General features: G+C 38.0%; 1 protein-coding gene across 1 annotated transcript in view; it reads left to right on the top strand.

The window, feature by feature from the left end:
- Positions 1-18,655, top strand: part of ADCY1 (adenylate cyclase 1) — a 104,892-nt gene that overhangs the window by 85,721 nt on the left and 516 nt on the right. The window contains exons 10-15 of the mRNA XM_042839393.1: positions 557-683; positions 8,304-8,420; positions 10,899-11,045; positions 11,427-11,525; positions 15,982-16,096; positions 18,307-18,431. Coding sequence (XP_042695327.1) covers positions 557-683; positions 8,304-8,420; positions 10,899-11,045; positions 11,427-11,525; positions 15,982-16,096; positions 18,307-18,431 — 730 coding nt within the window. The remainder of the gene's footprint in view (positions 1-556; positions 684-8,303; positions 8,421-10,898; positions 11,046-11,426; positions 11,526-15,981; positions 16,097-18,306; positions 18,432-18,655) is intronic.

The raw sequence follows: 18,655 nt of genomic DNA, 5'->3' as shown, positions 1-18,655 counted from the left end.
GAAAGTATGCAAACATATAAAGCAAACAAAGGCAATGAGAGAACCTTTATGAGAGATACAAGCACTAAAGAACAAAATATCAAAATCAATTCACTCTTTTCAGCAAGGGTTTGGAAAAAAGGGTGAGCTGAGGAATGCAGCCTTCTCGGGTTTGAACTCTGGCGAGCCAAAGGAGGGGGCAAACCAAGCAGGCTCTGAGTATATACGCGCTCCCAGAAACATGACCAGAAGCACCAGTGAGTGAGAGAGAGGAAGGGTGGATCTAGGCTGCCCCGCTCTGGGCTCTCAGGTGCTCACATACTGGTTTAGACTGTGACCTGGCTATTCCACTACAACACATTACAGTAATGAGTATAATTATAAAATCCTTGAGAACCTGAATGTCAATGAGATGCAGTCATAGTACTGTCACCTACCTCCCTGCCAGTATGAGCCACTTTGGAAAAGGCTGGACATTAGGGGACACGAACAGATTCCAAATTAAAGATTTTATATTAAAAATGTCCAATGCTTAGAGAACCTGGAATAACCTTTTTACTTTTACTTTATTTTTAAGGAGTGGATCCTTTTATATGCGAGGCTATGAACCAACACTAGCTATTTTGCTATTTTCTTGTGCTTTGGCACTGCATTCAAGACAGGTGGACTTGAAGCTACGTCTGGACTACCTCTGGGCTGTGCAGGTAAGTCATAGGACTTTCTAATACTTACGTACACAGAAAGTGTATATCTGACTTTATGAAACTGCTTAGAAATAACTGTCAGAACAAATTAGTGGAGCTAATGCATTCTGAAAATTAACAGCACATCATTGATGACATAATGTAATCTAAGGTACATTATGAATAGAGAGAATTTCAAGCTGGGAAGTTGACACTACCACTATGAAGTTGAGATAAAGAAATTAAATGTCTGGGTTTCTTTTCCTTTTTCTTTTTCTTTTTTTTTTTTTTTTTCTTTTTTTCTTGTTATAGTGCAAAAAGAATTTGATGTTCAGGTAAATTAAAAAGAAGCAAAACAAACAAACAAACAAAAAAGCACACCCCACAAAAAAAAAAAAAAAAAAAAAAAAAAAACTGATAAAAGGATATGTTCTTACACCATGGAATGGAACTGTGGAACTCTTTCCCAACTTCTTTAGAATACCCCAAAAATTAACTTTTTTTGGAAAATACAGCTGTCTTGGTTTTTGAGCCAGCAGTCAATGCATAAATATCGTGATGGCAACTTTCCTGAATGAGCCAACAGCAATAGGGGCAAAAAGATGAAGGCTTTATTGCTATTTAGCTATCTGAATAATATTTCTGCCAGTGATGTAAATACCTGCCATCCATATTATGTTAATCCTTTTTCTGTAGTCCCAAGTGCCCCTCCCTTTTCCTTATTTGCCTCAGAAAGAGTAATGCCTATAAATCCTTTTATCTCAGAGAGTAGGCACTAGGATTTTATGAGTCACAAAAAGGGAAAATATTTCATTTGCCCCTGAAGGGCAGAAAACTAGAAGATGAGAGAAAGATCCAGAAAATACCAGTTATTGGTTCGCTTTCCTCCCTACAGAGCTGTGCAATAGGATAGTTTTAGAATTCTCACTGCTGAATAAGATCAAATCTTTTTTAAGTTCACCTTTAATTGTTACCTTTGTTTGCAAAGAACACAAGGAAAGATTGCAAGGAACAAAAAGATACGAATACCCAACTCTGCATTAGTAGCAAAGAAGATACAATATAGTTCACATTGATAGCACATCCTTTTAAAGTTCCTAGCAGATCACTTAAAAGCTTAGATGATCTGCAGAAAGTTTACGTTTGACATGTCTGTACAGTGTAAGTGCAGTCCATACAGAGAGTGCAGCATGAGCACCAGCAGAATATATAGTGTGTGAATGTATGGGAACTACTGAGTCATGGCCTGAACCTCTGATTGATCACCTGAGGCGAGCCATGAGCCAGCCAGAGGAGCACAGGTGAAGGCAATTCACCTGTGCTGCCGGAAGGGATGGAGCCAGGCTGCACCCCTCCTAGACCTATTTAAGAGCTGGCTACCAGTGGGGAAGGATCTCATCTGGAGATCTCTCCTTCTGGTGTTTTGTGGTGAGCTCAGTGTAAGGATAAGCTTTTCATTTTATTCTCTTTTGTTATCATTGTCCACTTTGCCTAACTCTCTTGATTATATTGTGATTGTAACATCTTGATATCCATTGATTATACATTGTAACATCTTGATATCCATTGATTATACAGTGAACTAAGCTGCTGTACTTTGCTTTTTAACACGACTAAGTAGTTCCAAAGGAGCACTACGCTAATTTCATGAATATACTCTTCCTGATCTTCCAGATTAGGTCACACAGAGCTAGCTAAGCTTCTTCTTCATATCATTCTGTTATCCTATGTACATTCAACGTTCAAATATCTCCTTGAATCTCTTTTCTTCATGAGAGAAGAAAAGCCATCACTTCTTATTTCTCTGAGAAGGAAACAACTGGAACTGTAACAAGCTGGAGTCTCCATAAGTTGTTATATTATGATTATGTTTACTTCTGGTCATCAAAGGTTGGACAGAAATTCACCAACAAGACCAGGGTCACAAAGTCTTGCTTCAGTGCTGTTATATTTATCCTTGTTCAGAACGCTTTGTTGATAGAAAACACTGTGTGTAGTTGAAGAACGTTCCCACTTGTGTCATTCAAAATAAACAGTTTAGTTCAGGACTGCTCAAAAATGACCGTCCACATATGTCCAGCTCAGAAGAGAACAGCAAATGCCAATGACTGAGCAACATCACTGTCCATGCAGTGCATCAGATGGATTACTCCTTTTATCTATCCCTGCTTGATTGTGTTGACTTGTTCTTAATTCTCTATATCCTGACCCATATACATTTTTTTCCTTAGACCTTATATGGTATTGAGAGTGTAACTGAGAAACCTTAAAGGTTTTGAGAATTAGAGAAACTGATAGGTAAACAAAATGTAATTTAATTCAGGGCCTGAACCTACAAATATCTTTGCTGCTGTCAAATTTGCCATATTCTAGAATGCTATAAAAATGAAGTTGTAAGCTTAATTTGGATTAGCATCTGGAAAAAGAATTTTTACTACTACAGAATCATGGAATCATGCAACGGCTTAGTTTGGAAAAGACCTTAAAGATCATTTAGCTCCTGCTGGGGACAGTGATATCACCCACTAAATCAGCTGCTAGATCAAGTTGCCCAGGCACCCATCCAACCTGGCTTTTAATGGATGGAGAAACCACAACTTCTCTGAGATACCTATTCCAGAATGTCACCACCCCCTCAGTGAAAAATTACCCCCTAAAATGGGGGCTACCCACTGTAGCCTTCTCCAAGCTAAACAAATTCAGCTCCTTCAACCTGCCTTTGTAGGAGAGATGCTCCAACCCTCTCATCATCTTTATGGCCCTCCTCCAGGCTCACTCTGAGAGCTCCATGTCTTTCTTGTGCTGGGGACCCTGGGCCTGGATTCAATACTTTAGATAGGTCTCACAAGAGCAGAGTAGATAGGGGCAATCACTTCCCTCACCTTGCTGGTCACCCTTCTTTTGAGGCAGCCCAAGATATAATTCACCTTCTGGGCTGCAAGTACACAATGCTAACTGATGTCAAGCTTTTTTCCATCAGAACCCTCAAGCTGTTTTCCACAGGGCTGCTTTCAGTGAGTTATTCTCCCATTCTGTACATATACCTGGGACTGCCTTGTTGAATCTCATCAGTTTCATGTGGGCCCACTTTTCAAGCCTATTCATGTCCCTTTGGATGCCATCCTTTTCTGCTATTGTATCAACTGAACCACTTACCTTAGTGTTGCCTGAAAACTTGCTGAGGATGTACTCAAGTCCCACTGTCTATGTCATTGATGTACCCCTGGGGGACACCACTAGTCATCAGCCACCACTTGGAAAAATAGCTGCTGACCTCAAATCTCTAACTGTGAACATCCAACCAATTCTCTACCCATCAATAGTCCAGCCTTCAAATCCATATTGCTCTAATTTAGAGACAAGGATGTGGTGTGGGACCGTATCAAAGGCTTTGTGTAATTCCAGGAAGATAGCATCAGATTTTCTTCCTTTGTCCACTGATGCTATCAATTCCATCAAATAAGGCCACCAGTTCGTTCACGCATGATCTGCCCTTGATGAAGCTGTGCTGGCTATCTCAGATCATCTCCTCATCTTGCATGTGCCTTAACATACCTTCCAGGATCATCCATGATCTTCCCAGGAATAAATGTGCAGCTTACCAGCCCCAGGTGTTCCTTTATCCCTGTCTTAAAAATGGGAGTGATTATTCTTCTCTCCAGTCACTGAGAACTTCACCTGACATCCATGACTGATATGATATGACATGACACAACATGACATGATATGATGGGGAGCAGGTTGGCAACCACACCATCTAGTTCCTTCAGGACCCTGGAATGCATGCTATCTGACTTCATAGGCTTGTACATTTAGTCTCATGAAAAGTCTTGGACTTGATCTTCTCTTACAACTGGATGGATATTGCCTAAATGCTCAAGGATGTGAGAGTGATGTGTAGAGCCCGGCTGACGTTGAAGACTGAGGCAAAGGACTTGTTGAGTACTTGTTGAGCCTTCTCCATGTTTGTTGAATCTAGTTCTCCCTTCTCATTTATCAGAGGGTGTACACTCTGCTTCTTCTGTACCTTCAGAATCCATTCTTTGCATCTGTTGCCAAATTCAATTCTATCCATGCCTTGCCTTTTCTCATATGATCTCTTCATGTCTGGACAGCATCCCTGTTTTTCCCTGGTTTTCACTATCTGTACATTTTCTTCTTTTCTCTCAGTTTGACCAGTAGGTCCTTGTTTAACCACACAAGTTTTCTGCCTCCTCTTGATTTCTTATGCTGGAAGATGGAGCGCTCTTGTGCTCCCTGTCCATTTGGTTTAATTTTTAAGAAAATTAAATTCCAATAGATTACACAGTGTAAGAGGCCATCAAACATACTTATCAACTTCAGAAAGGCAGAGACAGAGTTATATCTCCAAAACTGGAAAAGGGTATTTTAATAAAACCTTTTTAAAATTAAGAAGCAGAAAAAAAGAGCACACAAACAGGAAATAGATATTTGCTTAGAATAAAATTTTAAAGTATATTTCTTGTAGAGACTAAATGAATAGGTGATATTTACTGATATTTACCTCTGAAATAATTTGATTCTTATTGCATAAATTAGAGGAAGAGCTAAGAATTTATTTCAAAATTGAATGATTCGTGAAGTTACATTTACAAAGCCAGTACTCTTTCAAAATTATTTCTATTTTTAAAGGAATTTAATAATACAGAATTAGACTCCCAGGCAAATTGTGACTTGAATAAAAACCATTTTCCTTGAGTTTTATCATGGAAAGCAAAAATAGGTTTCTTGGAAAAAAAAAAGCAACCACAAACATTATTAAAATATACACCAGGAAGAGGTGACACTTGAACATTAATTGATAATGAAAAAAACTATGTGGACTTTGTATGGAGAGCAAATTCCATACACAAAGGGAAACAAATAAAGGTTAGAGCAGATCCTTAGTTGTTTTATATTATTGTAATTTCTCTGAGAATTTTATCTGCCAGTCTTTTGTTGCTGTAACTTGATGGAGAAAAGTCATATTGGAATTACTGCAGAATTGTGTTACGATTCTTTGAGTGTGACTGAAGAAAAAGTTGTGATTTCCTTTAGATTAGTTATATAGTACTTATCAAATGTTTTATAATGAAAATCAGAATATAGGACCAGTAGCCACTTCAGAACAAGAAGTGAGTAATTTTGTAGAACAGTAGGCTGGAATCTCAAATGTGATCTCTAGATATGTATTACTTTTACAATAACGGGTCTAATTTTTAGAGTTGCTTCCTTATGTGTGGCTCTCACTGAATCCTGTGACTCAAGTCACTGTTAATATGATCTCAGAACTTTTGGTTAAGGACCTCAACTGTTATAACTCCTAGGCATATCCTTAACATTATCATTCCCATGAATGGTAGTCTGTGGTGCTGTTGTGCACAGGAGCCGTATATGTATTCATGACAAATGCTGATGTAATTAAAGCCATTTCTAGAAATGCTAATTATTCTTAATCTTTCATTATTATTATTATTATTATTATTATTATCCTGTCTTTCTGGAGCATTTTCAATACAAAGCAGTTTTCTCTGTTGATATCACTTTCTTACTGGGTCTGTTTCTATTTTATCATAAAATGACAATACCGTTTGCTTTAAATACCGATGATTCTCCAGGCTTCCCTATCTTGAAAGTTAGATCAAATACTCTTGTTTTTATCTTCTCCTACCTGAAAATAAGTAATTGAACACAAAGGTCAATATCATACAATCATAGAATCGTTTGGGTTGGAAGGGACCTTTAAGATCACCTGGTTCCAACCGCCACTACAGGCATGGACACCTCCCTCTAGATCAGCTTGCTCAAAACCCCATCCAGCCTGGCCTTTAAATGCTTCCAGGGAGGGGGCATCCACAGCCTCTCTAGGCAACCTGTCCCAGTGTCTCATCACCCTCACAATAAAGAATTTCTTCCTAGTATCTAGTCAAAACCTACCCTCTTTCAGTTTAAAGCCATTTCCCCTCCTCCTGTTGCTACCTGCCCTTATAAAAGGTCCCTCCCCAGCTTTCCTGTGGGCCCTCTCAGGTACTGAAACGCTGCTATAAGGTCCCCCTGGAGCCTTCTCTAAGCTGAAGAGCACAATCACTCTCAGCTTGTCATCTGAGGGCAGGTGCTCCAGCCCTCTGAGCATCTTCATGGCCTCCTCTGGACTTGCTCCAACAGCTCCATGTCCTCCTTGTGTTGGGGGCCCCAGAACTGGACACACTACTCCAAGTGGGGTCTCACCAGAGCAGAGGAGAGGAGCAGAAGCACCTCCCTCGACCTGTGGTCATGCTTCTTTGATGCAACCCAGGATATGATTGGACTTCTGGACTGCAAGCATACACCGCTGGCTGATATTGAGTCTTTCATCAACCAACACTTTCAAATCCTTCTCCTCAGAGCTGCTCTCAAGCCATTCTCTGCACAACCTGTGTCCGTGCTCGGGATGGCCCTGACCCAGATGCAGGACCTTGACTTGTCCTTGTTGGACTTGATGAGGTTGGCATGGATGTGTTTGACAGGTGGGCCCAGGTTTCTCTGGATGGTATCCCTTCCCTCTAGTGTGCCAACTGCACCACTCAGCTTGGTGTTGTCTGCAAACGTGCTGAGGGTGAACTTGATCCCACTGTCCATGATGCCAACAAAGCTATTAAATTGCACCTGTCATAGCACACATCCATGAGGAACACCACTTGTCACCTGTCTCCACTTGGACATTAGGCCACTGACCACAATCCTCTGAGTGCAACCATCCAGACAGTTTCTTATCCAGAGGGTGGTCCACCCATCAAATCCATTTTTCTCCAATTTGGTGACCAGAATGTAATACAGGACAATGTCAAACAGGTAGATGATGTCAGGTGCTCTTCCTTTATCCCTTGATGTTGTAACTCCATTGTAAAAGGCCACCAAGTTTGTTAGGCAACTTCATCTGCCAGTTCCTTCAGAATCCATGGATGAATCTTGTTGGATTCATGGATTTGTGCACTTCCAGGTTCTTTAGATGATCTTGAACCTGACCTTCACTTACAGCAGGCAGATCTTCCTTCTTCTCATTCTTACCTTTACCTTCTGCAACTTGGGCTGTGTGGCTAGAGTTCTTGCCACTGAAGAGTGAGGCAAGAAAGTAATTGAGCACTTCAGCCTTCTCTGTAACCATCATGACCAGGTCTCCAGTTTCCTTCCAGAGAGGGCCCACATCTCCCCTGGCCTTCCTTTAATTGCTGATATATACCTGTAAAATTTCTTCTTGTTCCCATTTTTGTCCTTGGCTAGATTTAATTCTATCTGGATTCTGCCTTTCCTAATCTGATCCCTGGCTGCTTGGACAACCTTTTTGTAGTCCTGCCAGATACCCATTCCTGCTTCCACTCCCTATAGACTTTCTTTTTGTGCTTCCTTAAGTCTAGGAGCTTCTTGTTGATCCACAGAGGCCTCCTGGCATTCTTGCCTGCCTTCCTTTTTCTGTATTTTCTATAGCATAAAGAAAATTTTAGTACCTGTTTATGAGTGCGCACTTATAAGAGCAGAGGTCTATATCAGATGTCAATATGAATACTTAATCAAGCATTGAAAGCTTTTTTTGTTCAGTTTAATGTCAGCTAATTTCTATTTTTTACATTTTGGAAAATTTTTTATTTTCACCTGTCCCCACAGGCAGAAGAAGAGAGAGATGATATGGAGAGAGTCAAGCTGGATAATAAAAGAATTCTCTTCAACCTATTGCCAGCACATGTTGCACAGCATTTTCTTATGTCTAATCCAAGGAATATGGTAAATCAAGATAAACTTTAAATATGAAGTGCTGTATGATCTGTCTTTTGTAGCATGGGTCACCTTTCAATTGTCTGTTTTCAAGAAAAGCTTCTACATTTGAAATTTCATTCAAGACAAAATAAATGACTTTGTAAATACTTGCATGTGGGAATTTGTTTGGAATTACTTTCTCTGCAGTGTCCTCCTCCTCTGAAGAAACTGTTACAAAAAGGATAATGGTATTTTGTATCATTCAACATCAGTGTAGCTGTGGGTTGACTTAATTGCAGCATTCCATTACCTAAAGGGAGCCTACAAACAGGAGGGGAGTCAACTATTTGAAAGGGTAAATAACAGCAGGACAAGGAGAAATGGATTTAAGATGAGGGAGGGAAGATTTAGGTTGGATGTCAGGGGGAAGTTCTTCACAGAGAGAGTGGTGGGGTGCTGGAACAGCTGCCCAGAGAGGCTGTGGATGCCCCATCCATCCCTGGATGTGTTCAAGGCCAGGTTGGATGGAGCCCTGGGCAGCCTGGTCTAGTGTTAGGTATGGAGGTTGGTGGCCCTGCCTGTGACAGGGAGGTTGGAGCTTGATGATCCCTGAAGTCCCTTCCAACCCAAGCCATTCTGTAATTCTTTGATTCTGTGACTCTATGATTCTATGAGTCTCCGTGCAAATCACGGATTTCTTTTTTAATTGAGTTAGAATACACAAATTTATCACAGTATTTCATAACTTCAGTTTCAAAGTATAAAGCTTCTTAATGAACTGCTCTAATTCTGTATATACATTGCTCCTACCAAAGGCAATCTTTAAAGATTAAAATAGAGAATTTTTCACACTTCAAAGTCTGTAATAATGCTGGTTGAAGAAGGTCTCACAGGCCTTCTTCCAGAGTAGCTGCAATATCTGTAGCAATAATGTAGCCATAATGGCCACAACACTTATAAACTATGTGTCTCTGTGTTTTGGAGTTTGAACTAATGCATTTGGTTTGTTTGGTATCACTCCAAAAGTAACGCCTCCTATTTATTTCCAAGGAGATGTGAAGAGCATAATGACACTACTTGAAAGAGCACATACTCAGCTACAAAACACAATTTTCAACAGTTATGCCATTAGCCATGCGTTTTTGCCAGTTATTAACAAGAGCTTGCATGTCACACTTGCAAATATTTGCACCAGTGGAAATGACACAGTTTCACAGCTGCTACTAACAGCATCATTTCTAAGAAAAGGTTGCTCACACAGTCAATCTTTCACTGACTCAAAAACATGGAAATCAAAAGGTGCCAAATTAGGACTATATGATAATTGTAGATAATTGGTAGAGAAGTCCAGCCAAGATTGGCAGCGTACTCCATGGTCTTCACATCTTCTAGGATGGGGCCTGGCATTACTGTGTTGCAAGAGAAAGGTTGTCTTATTCTCTGGCCTTACGCTGAAAGTTCAAACTTAATTAGCATCACGTAAACAGTTCCCTGGCTTTAATCCACCAATTCATGCAGATAAGCTGATGTAGATAAGCTCTTCAACTCATGGTGTGACAGCTGTGCATGTATGACAATCCAGAACGTGGCTTATCTTTCGCATTGTTGCTGCCACTGCTCCAACATACCACCAACTTCCTTGCTGTGCCAACATCCACCATTTGGTTTCCGTAACCATTCAGCAAGTGTTTATGAATGTCAATGGGTGCAATTTTTTCTATGCAGAGGAATTCATTTACATATCTTTGTTTCATATGCACTTCCATGTTAGATGCTATTTTGTCAGACTTCCCCTTTGTTTACATCTGTCACAAGATAACAAAATTTAATGGAATGTTGGTGGGAAAGGTCAACCCCTACTGCCATACCACCAGTATCTGCCTCTGATGTCATATGCCAACATAATAAAACAGGAGGCATTACTTTCAGAGCAGCCCTTGTATTTGATCCAAACCACAGACCTGAGTCTGCTTTCTGTTAGCTCTACGAATTCTTAAGCAGAAACCTTCACAGACAGCAAAATTATACTCTTACTTCTGAATATATGAGTCTGCAACTCTCGGAAAGAGATGAAAGAGCAAGGCTGATTTTGTGCTGCAGGGTTAAATTCTTCCTTCTCCTATTTTAGCTATAAAATAATTTTTTAAAAATGCAGTGATTTTTCCTATATAATAAAAATTTTAAAACTGTTCAGATTTTCTATTTGTTTCCATCCATTCTTCCTTAAACAGGGGAAAAAAAATAAAAGGAAAAAAGAAAATGACTCAGTTGTTTTAAATGGGTTTAATATCTCAGATTTAAATAATATTTTGTGTTTTTGAGGGGATAAAAATCTTGCCATTATTTTTCAATAGGACTGGCTTTCTCTCTACAAAAATGATGACTTTTGTAATAGCTATCAATGCAATTGCTTTTGCTATTTGGCAATAAAATACATATAATAATGACCGTGTCTGCTATAGATTAAACAATTTAAATAAAATCATATTTATTCATGTACTGCAGGACCTTTACTACCAGTCTTATTCACAAGTGGGAGTGATGTTTGCTTCCATCCCAAATTTCAATGATTTCTACATCGAACTGGATGGCAATAATATGGGAGTGGAGTGTTTACGCCTGTTAAATGAAATTATTGCTGATTTTGATGAGGTAAGGTTTAAACATTTTGTGCTTCAAGTGTATCAGATCTTCACTTTTGTCTGCAGAAGTTATTTGTAATAATTCAGTATACTTTGAACTGCGTAATAAAACAGTACTGTTAACTTCTTATTGGATTATAATGTGTATTCACAGGGCTTCCCTCTAAAGCTCCTGATTTGTACTCATAAATGCCTGAATCTGACCTGAAAGTCCTCTAATGTAGGAAAAATATTAAAATGCTTTTTTTAATTTTTTAATGACCTCAAAGTGAACAAGCCTCAATTTATCAAACCTAGTATGGTTTAATTGGCTTGCATATATTTTCTGATAACTATGGTTTCTTGCCTAAAATACTATGTAATATTTAACAGTTTTATGTTTTAAACAAAGCTTATGGACAAAGAATGTTATAAGGACATAGAAAAAATCAAGACAATTGGAAGTACATATATGGCAGCTGTGGGACTTGTACCTACTTCAGGAACTAAGGTAAGAAGATTTACATGACAGTTATTGTGGTAGAAGAGTTTTCCTCCAGTTTCCAAATGAACAGCAGAAACACAACCAAAAATTACAGATAATTTGTTTTACTTCTTTATAACAATTTAAATATGAAATTCAAATATCAAGCTGAAAAAAATATCTAAAACCTATAAAGAAATATGGCTACCCTAGCAGTTACTCATGTGGCATTGTTTGGATTTGAATTCTTTGCAAGCTGGTGTAAAAAGCTCCCAAATCAGAATGATAGGATTTTAAACTCAGCATCATAGATATTCTTGTAGAATGCGAGAGGGGGGAACTCTAAATGTAATTAACTGTTGTAAAATAACAAAATATTCTTAAAATGTGATTGTTTTTCTTCATTATTTTGAAATTTAGGAGCAAAATCCTATTACATCTAGGAACATAGTGCTACACATGTGAGTGCTGTACATTATTGCACATCACCATGATCCCTCCAAATTAGATATTTTTCATCTCTACTGCTAACATTTTTCTTATTCCTTTAATTACTTAGCAATGAAAAAAAAAAATCAAAATCATTTCAGACCAGTAGTATTGGATACAGTTATTCTGTTATCTCCTTAATCCTTCTGTGTGTATTTCTAAGTTTGATTTTGGGTTTGGGGATAGCTATTTCCTATATTTGCATGCAGCATCTGAAAAAGCAGAGAATCACTTGAGCAGAATACTGAATATATTGTATATTGTACAATGAGAATAAAAGTAACATGAAAGCAATCCATGCACCCAGTCTTTACTGATTTTTGTGAGATCTTACCCCCCTTCACTGAATCACAGAATGTCTTGAGTTGGAACAGACCTTAAAGATTATCTAGTTCCAACCCTAATAGGCAGGATACCTTTTACTAGATTAGGTTACCAGAGCCCCATTCAACTTGGCCTTCAACACTTCCAAGATCTACAGCTTCTCCAGGCAACCTGTTCCAGTGCTTCACTACACTTCTAATGAATAATTTCTTCCTTATATCTAACCTAAGTCTACCCTTTTTCAGTTTAAAACCATTGCCCTTTGTCCTGTCACTTCACTCTCTTATAGAGTCTATTCCCATCTTTCCTGTAAACCACAGTTAGATACTGGAAGGATGCTAGAAAGTTTTCCTGGAATCTTCTCCACTTTGACCTAAGTAACACCAATTCAGCCTTTCTTCACAGGAGAGGTGCTCCAGCCCTCTGATCTGCTTCATGGTCCTCCTCAGGACTCCAGCAGGTGCATGTCTTCCTTATGCTGGAGGCCCAGAGCTGAACACAGTACTCCAGCGGGGGTTTCAAGAGAGTGGACTGGAGGGGGAGAGTCATCTCTCTTGACCTGCTACCTACATTTCTTTAGCTGTATTCCAGTATGCAATTGTTTTTGGGGATTGTAAGTGCAAACTGCTGCATTGTTTTCAGTTTTTCAACAACCAACACCCTCATGCCGCTCTCCACAGGGCTGCTCTCTATCCATTCATCATCCAGCCTGTATGCATGCTTAGAATTTCCCTGAGACGAGTGCAGGATGTTGCACTTGGTCTTGTTGAACCTCTCAGCCTGTCAAGGTCACTTTAGATGACATGTGTCAATGACAACACTCATATATAAACTTGAGGTTGCATTTAATCCCACTGTCCTTGTTGTCTATAAAGATATTAAATAATAGCAGTCTCAGTGCGGAACCCTGAAGAATACCACTCATCACAGGTTTCCACTTAAATATTGAGCCATTGCCCACACTGCAACCATACAGCCAAGTCTTTATCAACTGAGTGGTACATCCATCAAAGCCATGTATCTCCACTTTGGAGGTAAGGATGCTGTGTGGAGAATGTCAAATACTTCGCCCAAGTCCAGGTAGATATGGATGTCTTCTGAGGCATGCATGTATGTGTGTTGTAGGAGTATACTCACGCATATGATTTAGAATTGAAAAAAGCAAGATGGCCTGTGAACTTTCTAGAAACAATAATCTTTTTTAGGTGATAAAATATGGAGGATACATATGGAGGATACACTGGAATATATTTAAAAGCAGCTTACTTTCTAGTTGGTAGATAGGGTGGTTTTTTTTTGTTTTTTTTTTAATCATTCCTGGACTAAAAATCCAGGCTTTAATAAAGGTCCTTTTTAATGTTGTGTTTATGCTGAAAATGCTTCACTCCTTCATCCTACAACAGGCAGAAAATTGATCCTTTCAATTTTTTCTCACATGATCTGAGACAAACAGGCAAAAGCTTATTTGTGTGTCTGCTATAAATGCTCTTTGAACTATAATCCTGAAAACAAGTGTGTTATTGCGTAATTTTGGCAGCATATGTACCAAAACCTAAACATGTTTATCTCCAGTGCTTTATGGTTGCTAACTGAAGGGTCAGCTGAGTTAGTTCAGTACAAAAGTTACTGCTCTGAGTTAATGATAGTAATGCATTCTAAATCACAGCAGAAATCCTTGTAGAGGACTATGCCTTTTTTCTGAAATCTTGGGGCAAATTCTGATCTTTTCTGTACAAGTAGAATTATTATTATTTTTTTATATTTCAGACTCCCCAAAAATCTAAAAATCTTTTATGAATACAGACAATATTTTCAACTATAAATTTGTTTTTCATTCTTCTGTAATCTCTTCTTACTGTCAGTGTGATGCAAGTGAGTGGAAATCATTCAAATCTTCTTGGCATTTTCCTAGATCTTCAGCATGCAGCCATTTATTAAAAGCATGATGACCGTGTGTAGCTTACTATGTCCAGATGATCACTTCCAGATGTCCACACAATCCCTTGTCTGCCCTACAGAGCCAGCTGTGTTCATGGGAAGCTACTCCAGATACAGAAATTCCTTGTCTCCCTTCTTGCAAATGGTGTCCCAAATTCGTAAGAAAATCTGCTGCAGCCTCGAGTTTTATGAGAGGTATTGCAGGAAATCAAAGCATGCATCAGACAGCAAGAAACAGGAAGGAAAAATGAATAAAAAGAAAATTAAAGGATTGAATAAAGCTATGGACTTTTTCCTCTTTCAGACATCCAAAATTCTTCACCTTCTCTGTTGGAAGTGCAGTCATGAACTCTACTTTGAATTTAATTCCTATTTTTCTTTGTCGTTGTGAGATTGGAAACGAGTAGAGCCAGCTGATATTGCAAGAAACAAGTAAAGAAAATATTCCTCCTAAAACCTGGGACTTGCTATGGACTGGCTTTCATCATTTTTTGTTAATATTTTGCTCTATTTTGTAAAAAAAAATTCTCAGCTGTATGAATGAACCTTCTCAAACTTAGCCCAAAGGAGGCAAATAGCAATGTTTCTCAGATTCTTCATCCACAGTCAATTTAGAAAATCTCACTGACATGTCAAAAATTCAGTGAACTTTCATCTCACACCAGCTGCCATAGCTGTATTGTGCAACACCCTACTGAAGGTAGACAACCACTGACCCCGCATTCCTTTCACCATATCCTACCTTTAGCCTACTTCCATTTTGCAAATCTGTTCAAGAATTCCTATTTATTATTCAAATAACAGAACAACATAAGAGCAACAATACTAAGTCAGGTCAAATGTCTATTTTGGTAACCTCTTTTAAATGCTCCAAGAGTAGATATTGGAGTTACAGGACAAAAACGCAATCTGTTTCTATTTTTTAATGATATGCTGTGTAGGAAATTCTAGAACTACAGCTAGCATCTTTTTACCAATTTGTAGCAATTATTTTTTCCATGAGTTAGTGTAATTATGTTTGAATTTAGCTAGAATATTGAAATTTACAGCATCCTCTGAAAATGAATTCTGCCATTTAATTAGACTGTAAATGTAAAAAGTACTGACTTTTGTTTTGTTTTTTTTTCTTTTTTTTTCTTTTGTTTCTTAATCATGGTACTTCATAATTTCATTTGATCACTTTTGGTTCTTTTGCTTTAATTCATTTAGATATGTTTCATAACAAGTCACTTCAGCTTGCCTGGAAAACAAACAAAAAGCATAGATCAGTTCTGCATCTCACAGGACTAAACATAACAGGAATTTTGTCAGTGGCAACATCATGGAATCACAGAGCTGGAATCTATCAAAGTCCCCAGAGGGAGAAAATAAAGAAACTGTAGTTATTAACAATCATCAGGCAGAGTGGTTTTGTAAAAAAAGCTCAATGCTCACAATGAATATCCACAGCAGAGTTACTTCACCATGGGAACTTCACTTTCCATTCTTCCCAAAAATCAGAAAAAGAGAATGGGAAAAGAGAAGGAGAGGAGAGAAGAGGAGAAAGGATTCACTAGTTGAGAAAACAATGCTTATTCTGTAGTCACTATCAAAAGCTTCTTTTCACAGACAGCAAAATATGTTGGGTTTCCTAAGTTTTCCACTCATTCCAGTCATTGTTTTTTACACTCTGATGTTTCACCTGCCTATCAGTTCTATGTAAATCTAATGCTTAACACTGTTTTGTTTCTAGGCTAAAAAATCAATTTATTCCCATTTGAGTACACTCGCAGATTTTGCAATAGAGATGTTTGATGTTCTTGATGAAATCAACTATCAGTCTTACAACGATTTTGTCCTAAGAGTTGGTAAGCCATTTTTCTACAATTACCACACAAGTGAAACACTTGTTATTTAGCTTTTTTTTTTTTTTTTTTACTGTTTCCAAAGTACTCTCTGTCCAGTACTCCTGACTAAAACAAAGATGACTTGTGTCCATTTCTAGTGTGTTTACTTTGTCTATTCACACCTAAAAGAAAATTATACAATATTATTAGTGTACATAGTATTGTAACTTACATGTTGTGCTGCTGATCTGGTGTAAATTGAGTCTGGCTGCATTTGGCTGCCAGGAAATCCAGCATTTGCAGAGGCTTCCTTGGAATTAAGTATGGTGAGAGTTCTTCATAGATCCTAGAATCGTAGAATATCCTAAGTTGGCAGGGATCCACAAAAATCACTGAATCAGGAGTTGAAAGGGACCCTTGGAGTCCTCTGGAGATCATCTAGTCCAACTCCTCTAAAGCAGGTTCCTTGGAGTCCAACTCTTCTCTCCATATTGGTCTGCCAAAATTTTAAACCATATGTGTGAGAATATTCTCCAAATGCTTTTTGAACTACAGCAATTCTGGTGCTTTGACTCTCGTTGAACAACCTTTTCCTAATACCTAGTCTGACTCACCTGTGACACAGTTACAAGCCATTCCCTCAGGTCCTGTCACCAGAGAGAAGAAATATTCTCCTCCCCTCCAAATCACTTCAAACAGTCCTTTCTGCCAGGACATAATTTGAACATAATTTCTCAATAAGAAAGACTTATTTCAAGGATGGAATTTTTGCTTAGAGAAAGCCATAGAGAAGACTAAGATTCTTGCCATTCAGAAAGAACTAGAACAAAGTGTTTGTGAATCTGCCATGCCTTAAAATCCAAGTTATTGCACCATGATGACAAAAAAAAAAAAAAAAAAAAGCTCAAAGTTTTTATTACAGACATTCATTCATTTTGTGTAACTAACAAAATTACAAATTGATTAATAATTTATTTGAAAGGGAAAATTTCGTTATAAATTTCAGCACTTGATGGAGTTTCTACGGATAATCTTTAAATACTTGAATATTTGAGTGTTCAAATAAATTCAGATATTTAAATATGTAGATATTTTGCATATATAAGAACAGAGGTTTAGCTTCAATTCAATTTTGAAAAAAACACCTTACATCTTGACATCTTTTCTTCACTTGAAGAAATTTTCCTGATGAATTCTAGACTGAATGTATATTGTTTCAAAAGTTCTACCTTTACTGCTTTCTTATGTAATTATTGCATTCTATTTTTGTCAATGTTCACGCTTGTTTTTTGTGACTGTTTTCAGATTTTCTGGCCTTGACAACATGATCCTTCCCATGCAATCCTTTATATGTTACTCCATGTCTTACCCCTGAGTCCTTTCTCTCCAGTTTCTATATATTTTCATGCATAAATTGTGAAATCAGGCTAGACAAGTGGAAAACTGATCTATCAGCATAGTGAGAAACACATCAAGGATAGCAATGGTAAACTTATACGTCTTTGTCCTCCTGCACATCCAGTAATTAGAAGTCTGAAATTCTTTTTGTACTATGCTGTAACTGGTCTTCCCTAGTTCAAAAGGGGCAGAAGACAGCTATTTAAACCTCATTCTACTGCATAACTTGCCTGAAAAGACACAGATATTGTGGAGGTTTTTCCATCAACATCTCTTCAGGATGGTGAGAAGATGGAATATCCCACTTTGTCTTTCAAATATGGCATCAAAATCAGTCAGAAATGTAGAGATAAGCCCAGTGGTTTCCCAAAAAAGTGCTTGAGCTATTTGCACATACTGTCTTCTTCTTCAGTGTTTCCCTGAGTTGTCTATTGCTGATAAGCAATGTGACATACTTCTCTTACTCCATTTATTGTGTTTCATGGTCAATATTTCTGTTCACTTGGAAAATCTGCTACTAAAAGGCGTTAGAGGAGCAATCACAGTGGAATTCATACCAAAAAGATGAAAGATATTTTAAAAATTGTATTGGATTTTTCCACAGCTAAACTCTGCAGTACCACTACTTTTCTTTCTTGAAACAAAAAAAAAAATCTACAGATAAACCAAAATTTTATGTTGCATTTCCAATAAGATATTGGTGTGTATGTCCTTGTTTCGCTTCTAAACTCTTACAAATGCAGAAGTTCAGTTGACATTAACACACTTTGTGTCCTATGATCGGAAAAATTCTGAGGCATCTTTTTTGTAGGATTTATGCTTTTTGATTTTAGGTATTAATGTTGGGCCTGTAGTAGCTGGAGTCATTGGAGCCAGAAGACCACAGTACGATATCTGGGGAAACACTGTAAATGTTGCCAGCCGGATGGATAGTACTGGGGTGCAAGGGAAAATTCAGGCAAGTGCATTCCAAGATAATTTTGCAAACTTTATGTATCTTCTGTTTTATATATCACTGTGTTTTCTAAGCAGTCTCGAAAATTTAACCATACATTTCATGAAGAAGTGAAGCATATAATGGAAAACAACTTACTCCAGCTTACAAAAGTGGATAATTTGGCTACATATTTCTGATGGATAGAGCTTGATTAGCTCACACCAGAAGTTCTGATTCTCAGATTC

Source organism: Centrocercus urophasianus, unplaced genomic scaffold (genome assembly GCF_019232065.1).
Source record: "Centrocercus urophasianus isolate 14NV4802_14NV808 unplaced genomic scaffold, USGS_Curo_1.0 seq_11, whole genome shotgun sequence".
Classification (NCBI taxonomy): domain Eukaryota; kingdom Metazoa; phylum Chordata; class Aves; order Galliformes; family Phasianidae; genus Centrocercus; species Centrocercus urophasianus.
Note: the sequence above shows the minus strand (reverse complement) of the source record. Positions and strands in the feature narration are given on the sequence as shown.